Genomic DNA, 18839 nt, shown 5'->3' on the forward strand with positions numbered 1-18839 from the left:
CTTCAGCCATCTGTTTGGTTGGATTTTGACTGGGGGGAGGAAAGAATTTGTAACATATTAGTTTTGTTCCCCTGTAAATGTAATATAAATCAGTTCTGCTAATAAATATATTTCCTTCACAGATTGAGATGGTATTTGGGAAGCAGGCTACACTCACGGTCACTCTCATGCTTTGAAGTGTCTTTTTTTCACAAAAGAAGCCAATAATATAAAATCTTACATCATGATTGAAAACCCTACATCCATGTTTAAATATCTTCTCCATTGCATTATGCAGTCTATTTAAGCCACCATATACGTTCCACACATTTGAGACCTGACTTATTAAAAGTCCTTCAACTGTCCCCTTCAGTGAATGTAAGAGTTGCTGATATTCTTCCTGATGATGGTCTTCTCTAGACATACTGCTTACACCTGAAATTAAAAATCTCATTTAATTTAAATCAGTTGATCAGCACACACTAAAAAAATCAGCAATTCCAGTAACACAACGTAGCCTACAACACACCAGCAGACAAAAATGTGACTCTTGTTCCCATTCAAATAGTTTACCTCCTGACTATGTCAATATTTACAAACACTGTTCTAATATTGTCAGAATTACTCAAATGACTCCTCTTCTTTTTTCCATAAGTCTGTGCATTATAACCTACATAAACCACAATTTTTCAAGAATATAATAACTGTAATTACAAGTGGTATAGACTTAATCCTACCAACCGGCTTGGTCAACCAGTATAACAAACATAAAAATAATTTCCCACATAATTAAACAGTTTTTATGTAGTGTCTGTAAGTGAAAGTAAATAAGTGAAAATGGGAAAGGAACTCTTCTCTAATATCAAACTATAATATACCAAATACTTGGTACATACATATTGCTAAAATATTAAGTTAATATGCCTAAGGAAAATTGAAACAATGCAATCAACAGCTCAAATCTTTTACACAAATGTCGAGATATAAAGGATCTAAGGTTCCCCACAAAGATGTAGGTATTTCTCTTAGTTGGGGTGGAGTCCAGCTGGGTCCACTTGGCACAGCGGCCACTGATTGGCCTATTGTACCTACCCTGGGTGATTATGATGATGGAGAATTTGGTGGAATTAAGACTGGCAGGGAAAACCAAAGTACTCATAGAACACCCCCTCAACCCAGTGCCACTTTGTCCACCACAAATCCCACTTGACCAGAACCGGGATCGAACCCGGGCCACCGCGGTGGGAAGCCAGCGACTAACCACTTGAGCTATGGCGTGGCCATAAGATGTAGGTAACGTATTCCTGCAAAATGCTGGCAGTCATTTACCAAGACTACAAGGTGTAACTACCCACAACACAACAGTCTTAATGTTATATTCATATAAAATAACCTAGTGTGATTGTTTCTCTTACCCAAGCTACTAAAGAATTTCATTTTGCCAGAAAATCAAATTATATAAATATCATTCTGTGGGAATAATTAAAAATTGTGTGGGTATACCTTATGTATGAACTTGGCCTATAATTACATTAATGAGAGGATAAAGGTAACTGGCACTCACTTCCACTGTTGTTACTTGCTGAATCTACATACTGCTTCCTTTGTCATATATGTTACATGAATGATACAATCCTACTCATCTATATCCACAAAATACCAAACAGTAATGTATATGTCAAATGTGGAGGCAGGGCTCTTGAGAACACAGTAATGAACCTTCAGTGTCCATAAAAAGCTGGGAAAGGCTCAGCTCCACGAAGTTAGTTAGTTAGATTTGCAATGAATGGTGTAATGTACAGTATAATTGAAAAGATTCAAATACCTATGCTTGGAATTGAACTCACATCCCCTTGAATGTGGAACAGCTGTTCTACCACCATGCTCTTGCTTATCAGGTTGTAAGATTGAACAGATGTGTCATGAAAACTGTGTTCAGCATGTGTAAAAACAATTTCACAGCACTCACTGTTTTTATATCTGAAATTCAGTTTAAAATAAACTACTGATAGCACTGTGTGAATTCTGGAGAGTTATAAATGGCTGTGGGGTGTTAAAGAATTATTCAGCAGATAATGAATGCCCTGAAGTGCAAAATTAGAATCTAATTTTTCTGTTTTATCATAACTAGTCCATTAGTTTTTAGTTCGTATTTCTATGTTGCATAAAACTGAAAATTTGTATTTTTTTCTTTGAAATTCTGCAATGTTAAAAAATTATGGCCATTTAAATTCTTGCTGGAGAGGGCTCCCGGCAAGTTAAAAGTTCATACGTTAAAGGTTAAATATGTGGATTACTTCAAAAGTCATGGCATCATAATTTTTTCAAAATTTCGAAAGTTCTGACTGGAATTTCCAAATTTGTCGCTGAGAGACAGCAACGTCTGATTTCTAATGATGCTACTAGATGATGCGTAAGTCCAAGGACAACAAACTGAGTCCAGTGCGAAGTCAGTGTGGTCATAACCTTCGTTGAAAATGAACGTTAGCCGGCTGGAACAGCGTTGTTACGTGAAAATAGCAGTGCTTCGCAGCAGAAATGCAACTGAATGTCACTCAGAGCTTATGGAAGCTCTGGGTGATTGTGTTCTACCATACAGAACTGATGCAAGGTGGATAGAAGCATTCCAACGTGGAAGAGAAGCAAGTGACGACTTGCAATGTAGTGGACGCCCTGTGTCCGTTCGTACTGATGTTTCTCGTGCCGTGATCGCCCAGTGCATGGAGGAAGATAGGCGCTGGTCTCTGAAGGAGTTAGAGAGACATACAGGGATTGACCAGGCAACGGTGCATCAAATTTTATGAAAAGACCTACACACGCACAAGATTGCAGCGAAGTGGGTGCCACATGAATTAAACGAGGTTCAAAAGTGGACACGTTATGAAGCAAGTTGTGTGAACCTCGAAAATTATGAAATTGAAGGAGACAATTTCTTGAATCGGATAATTTCCATCGAAAAAACATGAAACATTGAATTTTTTATTTCTTAATCACAACTGAATTTTTTGGGGATTAAAGAATGCAAAAAACAGTCATTCTGTAATGTGCAATTTTTCTTGCCTACTATACCTATGCCCTTCACATCTACCTGATCTGACTAAGCCAATTGGAGGTGTATATCATGCCCTTTCATAAGTATATTTTGAACTTTCTTCACTGTAATGTGTTTGGCCCAAAAAAAATTAGTTGCCATGACTTTTGAAGTAATTATAATATCACATATTTCTGTCTGATGACCAGTCAGCAAGGTACATTTTAAAGCTGTATACAGAAAATAAAATTTAAATATGCATGTCCTATGACTGCCTTTAAAATATTCTCTTCAACCTTCAAAGATTTTGTTCAGTAACTGCAAAGTCTCAAGTGCATTTAAAACATGCTTCATACTTTAAATGTAACTTCTGTGGTTGAACGGCTCAACTCTTTCATAACATAATTTCTAAAACAATCTATTTAATACTTACTTAATTCTCATGTGTCTCTGGGCTAGTCATATCTTCTGAGGAGGTTCACCAGTCTAGGCACCCCTAAAACTCATTAGTGTTAATATAAGCTTTGTCTTTTGTGAAGGGCCATATGTAAATTCAGTTATACTGTGCTTAGCATGCTTAATTTGTGATATTATGGTATAAGGGAAGTCCTTAAAAGTATATAATGTAGATTAGTATAACAGAGTTTAGTATACATTATTAAAATGCAATGTAGTGGAATACACATAGTATACATTACAATACACAGCAATCCCTCACTAACCATGGACTTCAAATATCTTTGCTTTTCATTTGTACCGAGTTTTGCAAGCCACTGTATTAGGTTTTGTGTACATGTAGCTTGTAATTTCTGTACACACAGCAAAAATCAGCTGCTCCCACATGAAGATATAAATATGAAAATGTTATGCCGCAAATTTTGAGACTGGAAATCAAAATTATTGCCTAAACATTATGAGAGCATCTCACTGTAATTAGAGCAGTGATGGCCACACATAGGCTCTGGAACGCGGTCAACAAACACCGTAGTCAGTGAAGACACACAATCGCTCCACTTTGTAAGTGGCATTTGGAAACAACTGGAGATCACGAAATTACAAAATGCAAAGAGGGAGGCGCTGCGGATTGTCCGCGACGAGTCGGATTTAGCCAATTAGAAATTACCGCTTTAGAAATTGAGGACGAAGGGAGGAGTTAACCTCCCTCTCTGTTAGCTGCGCCATCAGTGATTTTAATAATATAAAAATGAGGGAAAAAACTCACTCAGGGATCGATTTAAAACGTAATATCCAGCTGTTAGCCGGAGGCTCTGTCTGACATGGATACTACAAGTGGTAGTCTCTATCGCAAGTAAGTCATGTTTGCTCATACTAGCCATGTTGTTAAAACTTTGTGGTTGTTGGTAAACTGTTGTTTGTAAAACGTTGAAAGCAGAATCCAGCGTGCCCGGCGAGCCCTTAGAGTAGAATAATAGAAATCATGTAACAAGTAACAGGCAAGGTTGTTAGTGTGGTAAACATGGTTGTCGTTATATTGTGTGTATGATCATAGTTGTGACTATGGATTTTGAGACCAACATACTTGGGTTTTTCTAGTATTTATAGTTTAGGAGTAGGGAATTTTAAGGGTGAAGCATTATGATGGAATAGTGTAGAATTGTGTAATGAGTAGTAGGGAAGAGAGAGAGAGAGAGACAGAGACAGAGACAGACTCAAGTCCTACACCCCAGAAGGGGAGACCGGACAGAGGTCATAGCGCAGTAATGTAAAAACACTATGTAGTTCCGACTGAGAGTAGGCATTGTTAATATTGTTAACAGAATACAAATTAAAGTGTAAATAGATCAGTGACCTAGGGTAGGACAGAGATGGTGTGTCGAGTAATAGTAATGAAGAAAGTGACAGCCTCAAGCCCTCTGCTCTAGGTGAGAGACTAGAATGAAGTCAGAACTATCATGCCCTGATACCATGTGTAAATCGACAGACGTCGGCATTCTTCTATTGTAAATAATAGTGTAAACAGACAGTGTGATTAGAGTAGGATGTACCAGGATTGTGATTTACTTCCCCGAACCAACCCGTCCACGACCGATCCAAAGCGATCCTGGCCCAAGCAAAGGCAGAACTGACCCAGGCAGCCAATGGCAGCCGGATGCAACTAGCAGTAAGGGTTATGAGAATCCCTGTTAAGGGTGAGGGATTAGTAGTAGAGACAAGGGGATGCGTTCCTGATGGAACAAGGGAAGAGTAATTTAGTATCAGTTCATTAGCCCTCTTCAGGCATAACAAAGTGATGGCAGAAGTGGGGGATTGGCCAACGAGTGGTGGCTGACAGAGAGAATTAGCAATTGTGTTTTACTCACCCCTGCCATCGAAGCATTACTTATGGCAATGGCGGTGGGCCGAGTCAACGAAGAGTTGACTGACGTAGTGAAGGGACTATCCAAAGAGAAATGGCCGAAAAAGTGAAATAGTAGTTGTATTTAACCCACCCGTCACTAAGACATAATAATTGGTGTGACAGTCGATGGGTAGAGGCGGGTCAGCCCTGACACGCCCGCTCTACGCCATTACAAAGTGGTGACAGTGATGGAGGGGCCAGCCAATAGAGAGCGCTCGACTACCGCGATACCGGCCCTTAGTATTCTCATCAACCCTCTTAAGATATAATAGATGGTGGCAGCTGTATGCAACAAAGGTCCAGAACCAGGAGAATCCTAGCCGAGGGTAATCTAGTATTATTGTGTTAACCCCTTACAGCATAAGATGTGGTGGCAGTGGAGGGATACCTACACGCCCCCCCTGTCACCACGGCGTAATAGAAAAAAAACTATATTATATTTGCAGACACACATGGTCAAAACAAGCAGCAGCCATCATTATGAAGACCATCTCTATGTTCATCTTCTGTCAACTTAACATAAGCTTTTAAGAGGTTTTACCGAATTTCAGTAGTCATACCTATCAGAAGTCCCTTAAATGATTTTATAATAATAGTTAAGATCAATAAAACATGTAGAGCACTTCCTTCATAATGCCTGTCTGCCTCCTGATGATGGCCACTAGTGGCCAATATATGCGAGGCAAATTATTTTACTCTTTTAATTACAAAATTAGTTACACTTTAGGATTTCCCTGTGTATGTATGTGTGTACATATACATAGTGATTCTAAATTACTGGAGGCCCATAGGGTTGTGAGATGTATCAAGGCTCTGATATTTTCCAGACAATTGGCTCACAGATGGCGGTGAGGTTGTCAGCCTTATGTGCCAGCTGCCCTTTAGCCCCAGGAAGGTTCCTGGTACTCATTTCTGTTAGAGGCTGAGTCGACCCAAGGGCCATTGTGCAGCTGGAAAGATTAGGTCAATTGAAAAATCCAATGACCTAATCAGGAAACAAACCTATATATATATTATCATGGTTTGGGTATGTCATGTGACAAATAACTTCACGTGGGTCTCGGATTTAGCGAATCTTTATTGGACACACACTTACACACAATACACTTATTATTACTTGCAATATCACTTGACTTCTGGCCCAACACTCAGTACTCAATACTCCATATTCTAATACTCAATATACCATACTCCATTTCCGCTTGAGGCCAGGCCCTTTATATAAGGCGCACGCGGACTCAATAGAGGACACCCCTTGCGAAGGTTCGATCTCACGTGTTCGGCGATTCGTTGCTTCTGGAATGTTCCTTATAGATTGCTATGATTTGTCGCTGTGGGAACTCAACAATTTCCACATATTCGTTGTCGTGGAAGTGTCCGTTCCAATTGTAGCAGTTGTCGCGGTGATGGACGTAAGATAATGTGTCACATTATATATATATATATATATACAGTGTTCCAAAAAAAATGTACTCACTCGGGTGTTGGGCCACGCATTGAAGAGATGTTTGGTGATGCAGAGATTTACTTCCAACAAGATGGAGCACCTCCCCACTACCATCGTGAAGTAAGGGCCTATCTCGATGCAGCCTTGCCAGACGGATTGAGTGAAGAGGTAGCGTTGAATACCCTGCGCGTTCACCGGACCTCACACCCATGGACTTCTTTTTATGGGGATACCTCAAAGATAAGGTTTATGCTGCAAAACCAGCAACAGTCCACGAGTTGACAGAGGAAATTAAAAGACAATGTCATCAAATTCCAAATGAAATGCTTCGTATAGTTTGTGATTCCACTGTTCCGTGTTATCAGCTCTGCCTGGATAATGATGGTACTTTCTGCACTGACCGCTACAAATGTTGTGATTTTCAATATACCAACTAGGCATGATTTAATAAAAGAATCAATAGTAAATAAGGAAATAAGCAAAGCAAATATGGAAATAAACAAGGTATGTAAAAGATCCAGCAATGTAAAAGTACTAGACATAAGTAACATAAGCAGAGCCTGTCATACAAGGCAAGGACAAAATAAGCAAAGAGCATATATCTCAAGAAATAAGTAAAATAATAGGCAAAACAAAAGAAATTACTTAAATATAATAGCTTTGAGCAACTCAAACTAGGGAAACTAATAAAGGAGCCTGGATCCATAAGGCTCCAGTCATTACAAAGTACAGAAACCAATTCAAGACAAAAACTCAAAATAATACATCAAAATGCACAATATCTCAGCAATAAGACTGAACTATTCACAGTGTTCCTTCAAAGTACCACTCCAGATATATTGGCAATTTCTGAACATGGCCTTACAGATGATGAAATTACTCAATGTATATTAGAAGGATATACTGTAGCCTCACACTTTACCAGAAAAGATCAAAAAGGGGGTGGGATAGCTATTTACAGTTCTAGGAACATACAACATAAACCTCTGAAATGGGTTATAGAAAAACTTTTGAAGTTACTGGTACAGAACTAACATGTGAGAAGAAAAAAATAACAATCATTGCATTATATACATCACCAAGTGGTGGAATAAATGAATTTCTTATCCATCTAATAGATATTCTGGAGAAACTAATTCAGAAAGATCAATATATCATTTTAGTAGGAGACATAAACATCCAAGAAGGTGGAAATAGTCACAAAAAATTATTAGATGTTACAAAAGATTATAATCTGACTGTGACAATAAATACACCTACACCAGTATCTGAAAGTACGGCTACAACTTCAGACCAAATCATAACTAATGTACCGGCTAAATACTATCATACTGAAGTAATAAATAGCCTACATTCAGATCATTTTGCACAATGTATAACTATTAATATGTGTGCACCACAACAAACAAGATGTTACATAGAGGTCAGGAATATATCAGAAGCCAATATAATAGGTCTATGCTCATTAACACAAACTGAAAACTGGATTGAAGTGTCCAGAGAAAATGAGGTAGAAAAAAATGGGACTCTTTTTATAGCATTTTTAACTAATTTTTTAATATAGCCTGTCCCAAAATAAGGAGAAATGCCATAAGTATGTCAAAAAGCCCCTGGATAAAAAAGATGATGTAATAGCAAGAACAAAACTAAAGGATTTGCACAACCTTTATATGCAAAGTAAGACTCAGGAACATAGGGATATCTATAAAGCATATAAAAAGGAATATAATGTAATATTAAAAAATGCAAAAGCAAACTACATTCAGAACATTATAACCAAAAATATTATGGGAATTTGTTAATAGAGAAAGAGGCTTACCAAAAAATACTCTCACTAGTAATATACACTTACAAGATGGAAATGAAATAGTCTCAAGTCCGAGTAGAACATGCAACATATTTAACAAAACCTTCATAGAAACTGTAAATAAACTTATACTTGACAAAAAATTATTACATCCACAAACTAGTAATAACAATATATTCACTTGTCCTATTAGAAATAACAGAGACTGAATTGATTAAAGTAATTCGGGGCAGCTTTTAGGATAGTGTCTCAACCAACTATGGTACCGCGTTTAAGGGCTGTTCAAAATAGTATGTGGGTGCTGTGTACACATCTGAAAACTACATGTTGGAGGATTTAGGTTCCCGTTCTATAGCACAGTATTCTGCATACTGGTCCTTACACCAATGCAATATATAATTCAATTTTTTTTTATGAAACACTCGCTCCTTTAATCTGATTTTGTCCTTAGAAGTCAGCTTATTGGGTATATGTTAAGATTTAACCTCTCAAGACAACAAAACCGACTGCAACAGGCAGATAAATAGCTGCTTCCCATAGAGCCTAAACGGCAGGGACAACTCAATGTACAATATATCATATTTTGAAAGGCAATAGTTACAAAACACTTACCATCCACAAACTACCACTACAGATTAAATTTCGTACACATTATTAACTGCACCGCAATTTTACGCTATGTCTTGAGAGCCAGCGAAGTTACGTAAAAAAATAAACATTATATTCAGACATCATTAGTCATACTTTACGCACACCTATTAATACACATTATTTTTATAAATTCTGGCATATACTAAATAACAAATAACAGAAAATTATCATATTACTACTAGAACTATGCTCTGTTACTGCCAAAAATAATACAAAAAACATTGTGCGCTAATACATAATAACGTTGCGATTGTCTTCGATAGGTCGATATAATTAATTCACATGGACAGGGATGTTACGGGACGCTACTGGATGAAATCGATACGTAATGGTTTGTGCGGTTTATGCAGTTAGTGAATGTACGAAAGTGTGAAGAACCTCAAGAAGCTCAAAAAGCTAGAAAATTATAGTGCTCTGCAAAGAAAAGTGGTATTTTCTCTTAGTGAGGTATCAAAGTTCAAATTGTAGTCTGCGGAATTCCATCTGGTTGAGTCTCGCATAGATATGAGTAAGAAGACGGAAAAATCCACTCCAACCTCTGCAGAAGGCGAAGAAGAATTTTCTGTCGAGAAGGTACTTGATCGTCGTGTGAGAAACGGCAAAGTAGAGTACTTTTTGAAATGGAAAGGATATTCGAACGACGACAACACTTGGGAACCCGAGGAAAACTTGGACTGCCCAGATCTCATTTCAAAATTCGAAGAAAATAGGAAGAAGAAAGAGCAAGCGAAGAAGGACGAAAAGAAGAGGAAGCCAAGTACTCCGACCGAAGATAAAAAGCCAGCCAAGAAGAAACAAAACGACGAAGACAAGAAACCACAAGGTTTTGATAGGGGTTTGGAGCCGGAACGCATTATAGGAGCTACAGACTCAAGCGGGGAGCTTATGTTCCTAATGAAATGGAAAGGGACTGACGAAGCAGATTTGGTTCCAGCAAAGAAGGCAAACGTTACTTGCCCCCAGATTGTCATCCAATTTTATGAGGAACGCCTCACTTGGCACAGTTCTACTCATGATGAAGATGACAAAGGTGAAGAGTAAAGACATTTCTTCAGTTGGTGGGTGATTATAGACGTTGCAAGTGATTAATTTCTAGAATTCCACTGTCATTGAGTGCAGAATAAAGCTATTTTCAGGCATTTTGCAGATTATAACATTGATTTTATACCACAAAATTATGAATATTTGGGGGGTTAAATTTTATATTCAGTAATCTATCAATACCTTGTAAATATGTGGCATCACTTCTGTGATCTTAAATACAATCTTAGTCATGTGAATATTTCCCTTACCCCCCCCCCCCCCAAGGTAAACTGTAGAAGTAGATGTTCAAGTACTTTCCATTTTGAGCCTTAGTAGTTCATCACTCACCCTTAGTTGGAAGTAGATGCTCAAGTACTTTCCATTTTGAGCCATTGGTGTAGTTCATCACTCACCCATAGTTGGAGGATCATAATGAAAGTTCAGAATATGCAGCTCCCAACAGAGAGAAGGCAAATTATATACTAGGTAGAATTGACCATTCTTATGTTCTTTTAGGGACACTGAAGTTTAGTGCAACTGTAAAGAGTCCTATGTTATATGTGGCCTATCATAGACACATATGTATGATTTATACTTCGTGATATCCAGTCGGATTTACGTTGTATGATTAAATATCATTATTATTATTATTATTTTGTTATCTAGTATAAATGACAGATTCTATATCTATGTACATAGATCTGCAGAAAACACATTAATTATTAATATGTGAAAATTGTGCTGCTGTTTTAAGCTTGCTTGTTTTGTGTAAATAATTGCCTTCTCTTTGTTAGAGGATGATACTTTCCCTCCATGTATCCCCAAAGCATGAAAATCAATATTTATGCTGACAAAGCAGTGTAAGGGAATGATTGCAGATACTGTAATAATATATATTTTTCATGTAAGGACAGCTTATGAACATGGAGAGACATGTAATCATATTAAAATGCACACTTTTCTCACATTTATATCTGTAAGTTCATATTGAAATATTTCATCTGCCATGTATAACAGCTAGGTGTGAGAGATACACATACATGCTCTTTATATTGTTACACCTGTTCTAAATATATTCAAGGGACAGTGGAGAAGATGGCTCCTTAAAAAGTATCATGTTCCATTCTTGCCATGGCACTTGATTCTGCACCTTTGCTTATGTATACATGGAAACTGTGTCATAATACATTTGATTAATTGATAATTGGTAGGTGTAAAATTGCTTTGACATGTTGATACAAAATGTATTTTCAGTGTAGTTACAAAGGTGCATTAGGAATCTCATTAAGCATATAACAAAACTATTTTATAACACACTACTAATGTGTAATTACAGTATGCTTTTTAAAGTGTAAGAATACAGACCATAAAGTCTGTTGTATCATAAGTGGTTTATATTACTTTCCATAATCCTGAATTAATGCAGAATTACAATAGTGATCCATTGTACTATCTAAAATATTGCAGGAAGTACAGTAAATCTTGCAGTAGTTTCAATGAGTTCTGATTTCATTCTGTGATGTCTGCTATTCCTGTACTACAAGGCACAAAATAAGTTGGTGTACCATTGTTGTTTGGCAGCTCTGCTCATTTGCTTCCTATCTGTAGGTAGCAATGACTAGGAAATCAATTTCAGTGAAAGTAAATTGAATTCTTTAAAGCAAAACTTTTACAATATGTAGAATATTGAGATGGGAGACATGATGAGACACTGATGCTTGTCTATTCAGCAGTTCGTAAAGGACAGGTTAAGAAAGTTGTATGGCCAGACTTAAGTATGTAGAGGAATGGGTTATAGTAATGCATTTTCACTTTTCCCGAGTTCTGCAGTTTTAATTTATTGCTGGGGATATAACTGTGCTTCTCCCCATAACAGGGATGGTAAACCATTGGCTCTAGTGACTACAAGTTTGTCTGTATTAATATCTCAAACCACTTCTTAATTCAGTAATTCTCTATGCCATGGTTTTTGTGTTGAATTCATTTCTGCCATTGCTTTATACCCCAAATCCCAAAAGTGTGGTTACACAGAAAAATAACGAGAAAACATATTTTCTGTTTCATACCAGTTATTTTCATGCTTGAGATATATATAAAATCAGATTTACAGAGCTGTCTCAGACTTAAAAATGACATAAGTGGTATTGGCTCTTTTAATGCAGCTATAACAAGAAAGCCAAAAACTGAAGAATTGTGGGAGCAGCAATAGAAATCCCAAAAAAGTTCCACCAGGTCAGTACTGGCAGAATGACATTGTCTGGCATCACTTATTTTTGGTTAACTATTGGTGTTAGCATGGTGCCAGGCAGCGAAACAGTTTGCTGTTCCTAGATTTCTTCTGTTTCTTTAAGATCAACCAAATCCCTCTGATCCTTTTATCTTCAGGTGGCTGATCTCTCCACCAAAAATATATGTGAATTTCTTATTTTTATACAAGTTACATGTCCAGCCGAAAATATAACCTTATTTTACCAATCTAACAAAACTGAGTATTACATGCATATTTCACAAAGCTCCCTGCTATCAAATATCCTCTGGTATGCATTTCCTTCATCTTTCAACATACATACAATGATGATTTGAGAAAGACGTGGAGCATACAGCTGAAGAAAATTGAAACTTCGCCACAGACATAATAGATTGATGGCAGTGTTAAGTACATTCATTCCATGCAGTGGACTATATTTAATCCACGTAAGATTTGAGGCTTTCACGGCGGTGACTATGAAGAAAGCAGTCTTCTGGGATTTGGCACCGTGTATATGTGGTGTTAACCGACGTTTCGGAGGAACGTATCGCCTCCATCTTCAGGGTAGAAGGAAAAATGTAAGAAATCCGCACCGAAGAGAAAATGCAGTTTTACCAGTTCTCACAGTCTCTTCACTTGCGGATTTCTTATATTTTTCCTTCTACCCTGAAGATGGAGGCGATACGTTCCTCCGAAACGTCGGTTAACACCACATATACACGGTGCCAAATCCCAGAAGACTGCTTTCTTTATATTTAATACATTTGTAAGGATGGGAGTGACTAACGTTTTATTTTCTGTGATCCATACTAGAGGTTCAGAAGAACTACATGCTCACAAGCCACAGTGTTGCCACATCTGCTATAGAATCTGAACTACTTAGAGAACTGAAGAGTTCTGCCATTTGGGATATAATGCTGTGTAGTCCATTAAAAGTCAACTGATGTTTTGGAAGAACATGTCATATCATCTTCAAGGTCAAAGAATAGGCCAAGCTAGAAACCAACATGAAAGCAGGTGGCAAGCAAGGCTTTGCTTTGCAGGTTCCTCTGAAATGACAGTTGATTTTCAATAGACTACACAGAGTTATATGTCAGAAGATAGAACTCTTTATAACCACTTCTGTGATTACCACAGATCATACATATTTATAGCATTGTTAGATGAATCATGGTTACATCACACTGTCATGCTGTTGTAACAAAATGGACCCATGAAAATTTCATGTGATTTTGATTCAAAATTTTTGGAAATGAATGCAAGGGAGCATTGTCCTTCAATCACCTTAAGAGAATGACCAAATCCATAGCCAGTCAAATGACCTGTCTTGATACTTGAGATACCAACTGATCATTGGTCAACTACAAGATTGTACTTGTGGTGTCTCAGGCAAGTAGAAATTGACTACCAAATGTATGTGTTCCAAGTGCAGTGTTACCCTGTGTATAGACCATAGTTTTTATACTTGATTTACTTTATTATGGATCTGAGCCCTTCTTGAGGAGAAACCAAATCTGCAGCTACTCAAGAATTTCCCAGCATTTTATGGAACCTGAAGAATCATTACCACGTTAACAAGAGCCCTCAACTGGTCCCTATCCTGAGCCAGATCAATCCAATCCATACCATCCCACCCTCTCTCTCTAAGATCCATTTTAATATTGTCCACCCACCTATGCCTTAGTCTTCCCAGTGGTCTCTTTCCTTCTGACTTTCTCACCAATATCCTATATGCATTCCTCTTCTCCCCCATTCGTGCTACATGTCCTGCCTACCTCAACCTCCTTGACTTGATCGTTCTAATTATACTTTGGGAAAAGTAGAAGTTATGAAGCTCCTCATTATGCAGTTTTCTCCAACTTCCTCCCATAATGTCAGAGACCAAGTTTCACACCCATACAGAACCACCAGAAAAATTATGGTTTTTTATATTCAAATTTTTATGTTTTTGGACAGCAGACGACAAGACAAAAGGTTCTGGACTGAATGGTAGGAAGCATTAACTGAGTTCAGTCTCCTCTTAATTTCCTCCTCTATCAGGTTTTGATTTGTTATCGCCATTGCCAAATATCTGAACTGTGCCACATTTTCAAAACATCTGTTTCCTATCTTTATGTCATGATTTTGCCCCGCGATGAGACAGCAACATATACTTAGTTTTCTCTGTGTTTACTTCTAGAGCAACCTCCTTACCTGCGTCAATTAAAGTTTGTATGTTTTTCTTTATGGTATCTATATTATCACCTAGTAATTTTTTTTAAATTTGATTATTGGGGGGTGGAGTCCAACTGGGCCCACTTGGCACAGTGGCCACTGATTGGCCTATTGTAGCCTGCCCTGGGTGATTATGATGATGGGGTATTTGGTGGAATGAAAATTAGCAGGGGAAAGTGAAGTACTTGGAGAAAACCTGCCCCAGCGCTACATTGTCCACCACAAATCCCACTTGACCAGACCCGGGATCAAACCAGGGCCGCCGCGGTGGGAAGCCAGCGACTAACCGCTTCAGCTATGGTGCAGCCTTTATCAACTAATAGATTCACATCTTCGGCATAGACCAACAGCTGATGTGTCGGGTTTAATTTGAGTCCCACCTGGTTTTTCTGGACCTTCCTAATGGCATATTCTAAAGCAAAGTTCAAAAGGAGTGACGATAATGCATCTCCTTGTCTTAGACCATTCTGGATACAAAATTTGTCAGGCAAATATTTACCTATACGTACTTTACTATTTTACTACTTTCGTTTAAACACATTTTAATCATGAAGAAAGCAGTCTTCTGATTTCTTCATAGTCACCACCGTGAAAACCTTAAATCTTACATTTTAATCAGCTTAACTAGTTTCATGGGTATTCCAAACTATCAGAATATTGTACAATACTTCCCTCCTAACTGAATCATAGGTTTTCTTGAAGTCTACAAATAGCTGATGTTTTTATACTTGATACAAAGCTAAACTTCTGAATGAGTTTAGTCACAGTGTGGAAAGAAGAACAACCCAGAAGTGCTGCATATTTGGATTTATATACACAATATTTTGTTTTATTTGAGGAATTATACATTTCCCTGGAAACAATGATTTTTATGACAGTAAATAACACTACATAATTAAGCATATATCTTATTTCAGATTCTTCTCACTAAAATACTTTAGCATGAATAGTTCCAAAGATACATTTTTCAGTACTAATACCATAACTAGTTAAAACTCTCCAATTAAAATCAGGCAACTAATACCATGTTAAGGAGGAGTTGAACCCCCTGTTCCCATATGATAAAGGTTTTGGAAACTGCAATATGTTACGGTAATTTGGATTGGACTGAAATGTCTTAGGGTTCTATAGGATGACTTCAGGGTTCTATTGCTAGAGTTTGCAAGTTAGTTATACTTTCTTGGGATGATAAAATACTGCATTCACTAACGTTTACAGTTTTCCCTGGCGCTGTTCATTAGACAATAATACTACATTTTGTGCATGAGAGAAAACAATAAAAAATGTGTTTAAGACTAAAACTTAAGCACATTTGTAGCATTCCAAATATTTTCATAATTATTTTTATATTTGTGTTACCCTTGTATGATCATGACTGAAGAATTAACAATTTGAAATGTACACACAAAGGTGGTATTAGTGATCCAGTAACTTTTTTCTTTTTGCAGGGAAGCACTAAAGATGTTGCTGACACCTCAAGGAAAAGCACAGTGCATAATCTTTGAGACAAAGTCTGTGACTCAAGTTTATATAATTATCATACACATTACAAGGGACTGCATACAAGGTGAAGCATTTATGGAATAACAATTTTAGAGACACTGGTAATGTCCTGTGAAATGTACAAGGACAGACAGGTCAAGTGTGTCAGGTGAGGAAGCTGAGCACATTCAATGACCACATGAACGTTGCCCAGGCAAATCTTGTACCATCGCAAGGCAGCCTTCGAGTCTAAGATCAAAAGTACACAAAATTCTCCATTAACACTTGCATTTGTGTACACAAAAATTCCAACTCACACATCACTTGCAAGCAGATAACACAGCAGACACAGCTTTTACAATGTATACATGGCTGGTGAGGCCAGATGCCGGTCCTGACTTCTTATGAAACATGCGTTTCTTCCCTGAGTTGATGTTTCATGCCAGCAGGAAAGTCATAAGACATAACTGTTATGTATGATTCTCTGTTTCTGAACATGAGCAAACATGCCAAGGATTACTGTGTGGTGTGAACTGTTACATGATCACACAGTTGGATAGTTATTTTCTAGAGAGTCAGCAATGCAGGGAAGCATTTGGTTATACATGTCATAAATTAACATTGAACCACTTTTGAGGAACCTCCAGCCTACAGCAATCTTCCAAAAACATGATGATCCTCTACAGAGGGCAAATGTGGTGTGCTATTTTGTGCACAAAACATTTTCTGGGAGGTAGATTGGCAAGGATGGTCCAACTACTTGAGCACTTTTATTTTGTAACACTGCAGTTTTGTGTTGCTGCTAGAAGAGCCTTCTGTAACATTCCCTTCAATGGAAAGGAAAATTTAAACATTTTTGGAAACTGAAATATACCTCAAGGCGCAAATGTGGGCTATTGATATGAATAACCAAAGAAGCTGACTCACCATTAAACAACTACAACTCTTAGGAAACTGATTTATGCAGGGTATTTGGTTTGAGAGAAAAATTGTCACCTTAGCCAGATCCCTACTTTCTGTGTGAATGTTTTACATTTATGTACATACCCAGTGAAATAGCAGCAGCCTTTCTTCTGCAGTTCCACGATGAAAGCAGTTAGTTTCCATCAAATGACAATCCTACCACACAACCATCAGCAAGCAGAATGAAGTACTGTTATTATTTTACTGACAGCCTCTTCATTGCCGATTGCTGTTTTGCTTTTAAGAAGACTGGGTAATGCTAATTTCTTAGCCACTGTTGGGACTAGGTTTATGCTTGTAAATTTAGTAGGAAGTGTTTTTTAATACTATACTGAATCATTATTTTGCATCAATTCAAGAGATAAATGTAATCAGTAGAAGTTTGCTTCATTCAGGAGTTATTAATTAATGATAAAAAAATTACATGTCCTTAAGAGTTCACAATCTTGTTGTCTATTTATGAAGGGGAATGACAAAACTGATGAAATAAAGACTATGTAGTTTCCTTCTGACTGTTAAGCAGCTCATAAGTATGATTTTATAATTCCTTTCTTTTTGATCTCTTTTTAATGATTTAAATATATCCTATTAATTTAAATTTCGTTAGTATATTATGCATGCTCACATGCTCTTCTGAACACTACAAGTATATATGCAATGATGTCTGACTTTTTGATGGCATAGCTGTTGAAACTGCAGATGTCTTCGTCCACATGAAAACCCTTTCCTCAAGAATGTTTCTTCAGGAAGTTCTGTAATATCACATTAAAGAGTTTCTTCCATATTGTATCATGCCACTTTCTACCAGCAAGTGTTCTTATGAATTAACACACTTAAACTTTGTCAGTATACATATACTTAAATGCGCTTCATATCAGGACTACCTGCCACTTTTTCCATGCAAGAACAGACACCATATGAAACATGCGCAGGGTAAGCCCCCTGCAATGAACACTTCCCTGTTTCCTGCTCAGCTTTATTTATCTAGTCTACAGTTATTCAAAATAAAGTATGGCTACATATCAAATTGTAAATACTGAAATACTGGTTACTGTCCTATTTACTTGCTTTTGTGATCAGCCTTAGTAGTTTATCATGTCAGCACCACTCACCTCAGATCCTAATTTGACTGTAGAGAATGTTATTGTTATAAGACACTTCTAGTTCTGTATGAGCTGACTAATAAACTAGACTCCACTTTGATTACGTCCATGTTACACTAGAAATATGTTGTTCATATCAGTTACTGGGAAAAGATTTGATGAGAAATCAGTAACAACTCATGGTAAAAAAAAAAGGAAAGATATTCCTGTAACAGGCCTTGGAGGCCCATAGGATTGCGAGATGTTGAGGTTCCCACATTTTCTAGACAATCGGCTCATAGATGGCGGTAAAGTTCTCAGCCTCACGTGCCGGCCGCCCTTTACCCCCAAAAATATTCCTGGTACTCAGTTCTGTTAGAAGCCGAGTCGACTCCAGGGCCATAGTGCGGCTGGAAGGATTAGGTCAATTGAAAAAATCCACCTCATCGGGATTCGATGTGCCTCAACCAACTATGCTACCACTTTTTTTTTTCAACAACTCATGGAAATTTGTTAAATCAGTGTGAAGGAAAATACAATATTTAAATTCCCT

At 37.4% G+C, this 18839-nt stretch overlaps 2 protein-coding genes across 6 annotated transcripts in view; one reads left to right on the forward strand and one right to left on the reverse strand.

Moving 5' to 3' along the window:
• LOC111863156 (run domain Beclin-1-interacting and cysteine-rich domain-containing protein) overlaps window positions 1-9521 on the reverse strand; it is a 68570-nt gene extending 59049 nt beyond the window's left edge. For 3 of the 5 annotated variants that reach the window (XM_023849210.2, XM_023849211.2, XM_023849208.2), the window contains exons 1-3: window positions 9236-9521; window positions 6847-7068; window positions 221-414 (exon numbers count right to left, since the gene is read on the reverse strand). In XM_023849210.2, the coding sequence (XP_023704978.1) occupies window positions 221-414; window positions 6847-7027 (375 nt within the window). In that variant the 5' untranslated portion in view covers window positions 7028-7068; window positions 9236-9521. Of the gene's footprint in view, window positions 1-220; window positions 415-1804; window positions 1960-3443; window positions 3507-6846; window positions 7069-9235 lie in introns of those variants that run through there. The other 2 variants (XM_023849209.2, XM_023849212.2) reach the window with 2 other exon arrangements.
• A 48-nt stretch (window positions 9522-9569) lies between these two features.
• LOC111863138 (chromobox protein homolog 1) lies at window positions 9570-18501 on the forward strand. Its single transcript, XM_023849184.2, has 2 exons — window positions 9570-10304; window positions 16208-18501. Exons 1-2 carry the CDS (start codon window positions 9779-9781, stop codon window positions 16216-16218), a joined length of 537 nt encoding a protein of 178 aa, XP_023704952.1. The 5' UTR covers window positions 9570-9778; the 3' UTR covers window positions 16219-18501.
• The last annotated feature ends 338 nt before the right edge of the window (window positions 18502-18839 follow it).

This window comes from Cryptotermes secundus, unplaced genomic scaffold (genome assembly GCF_002891405.2).
Source record: "Cryptotermes secundus unplaced genomic scaffold, Csec_1.0 scaffold6, whole genome shotgun sequence".
In the NCBI taxonomy this organism is placed as follows: Eukaryota; Metazoa; Arthropoda; class Insecta; order Blattodea; family Kalotermitidae; genus Cryptotermes; species Cryptotermes secundus.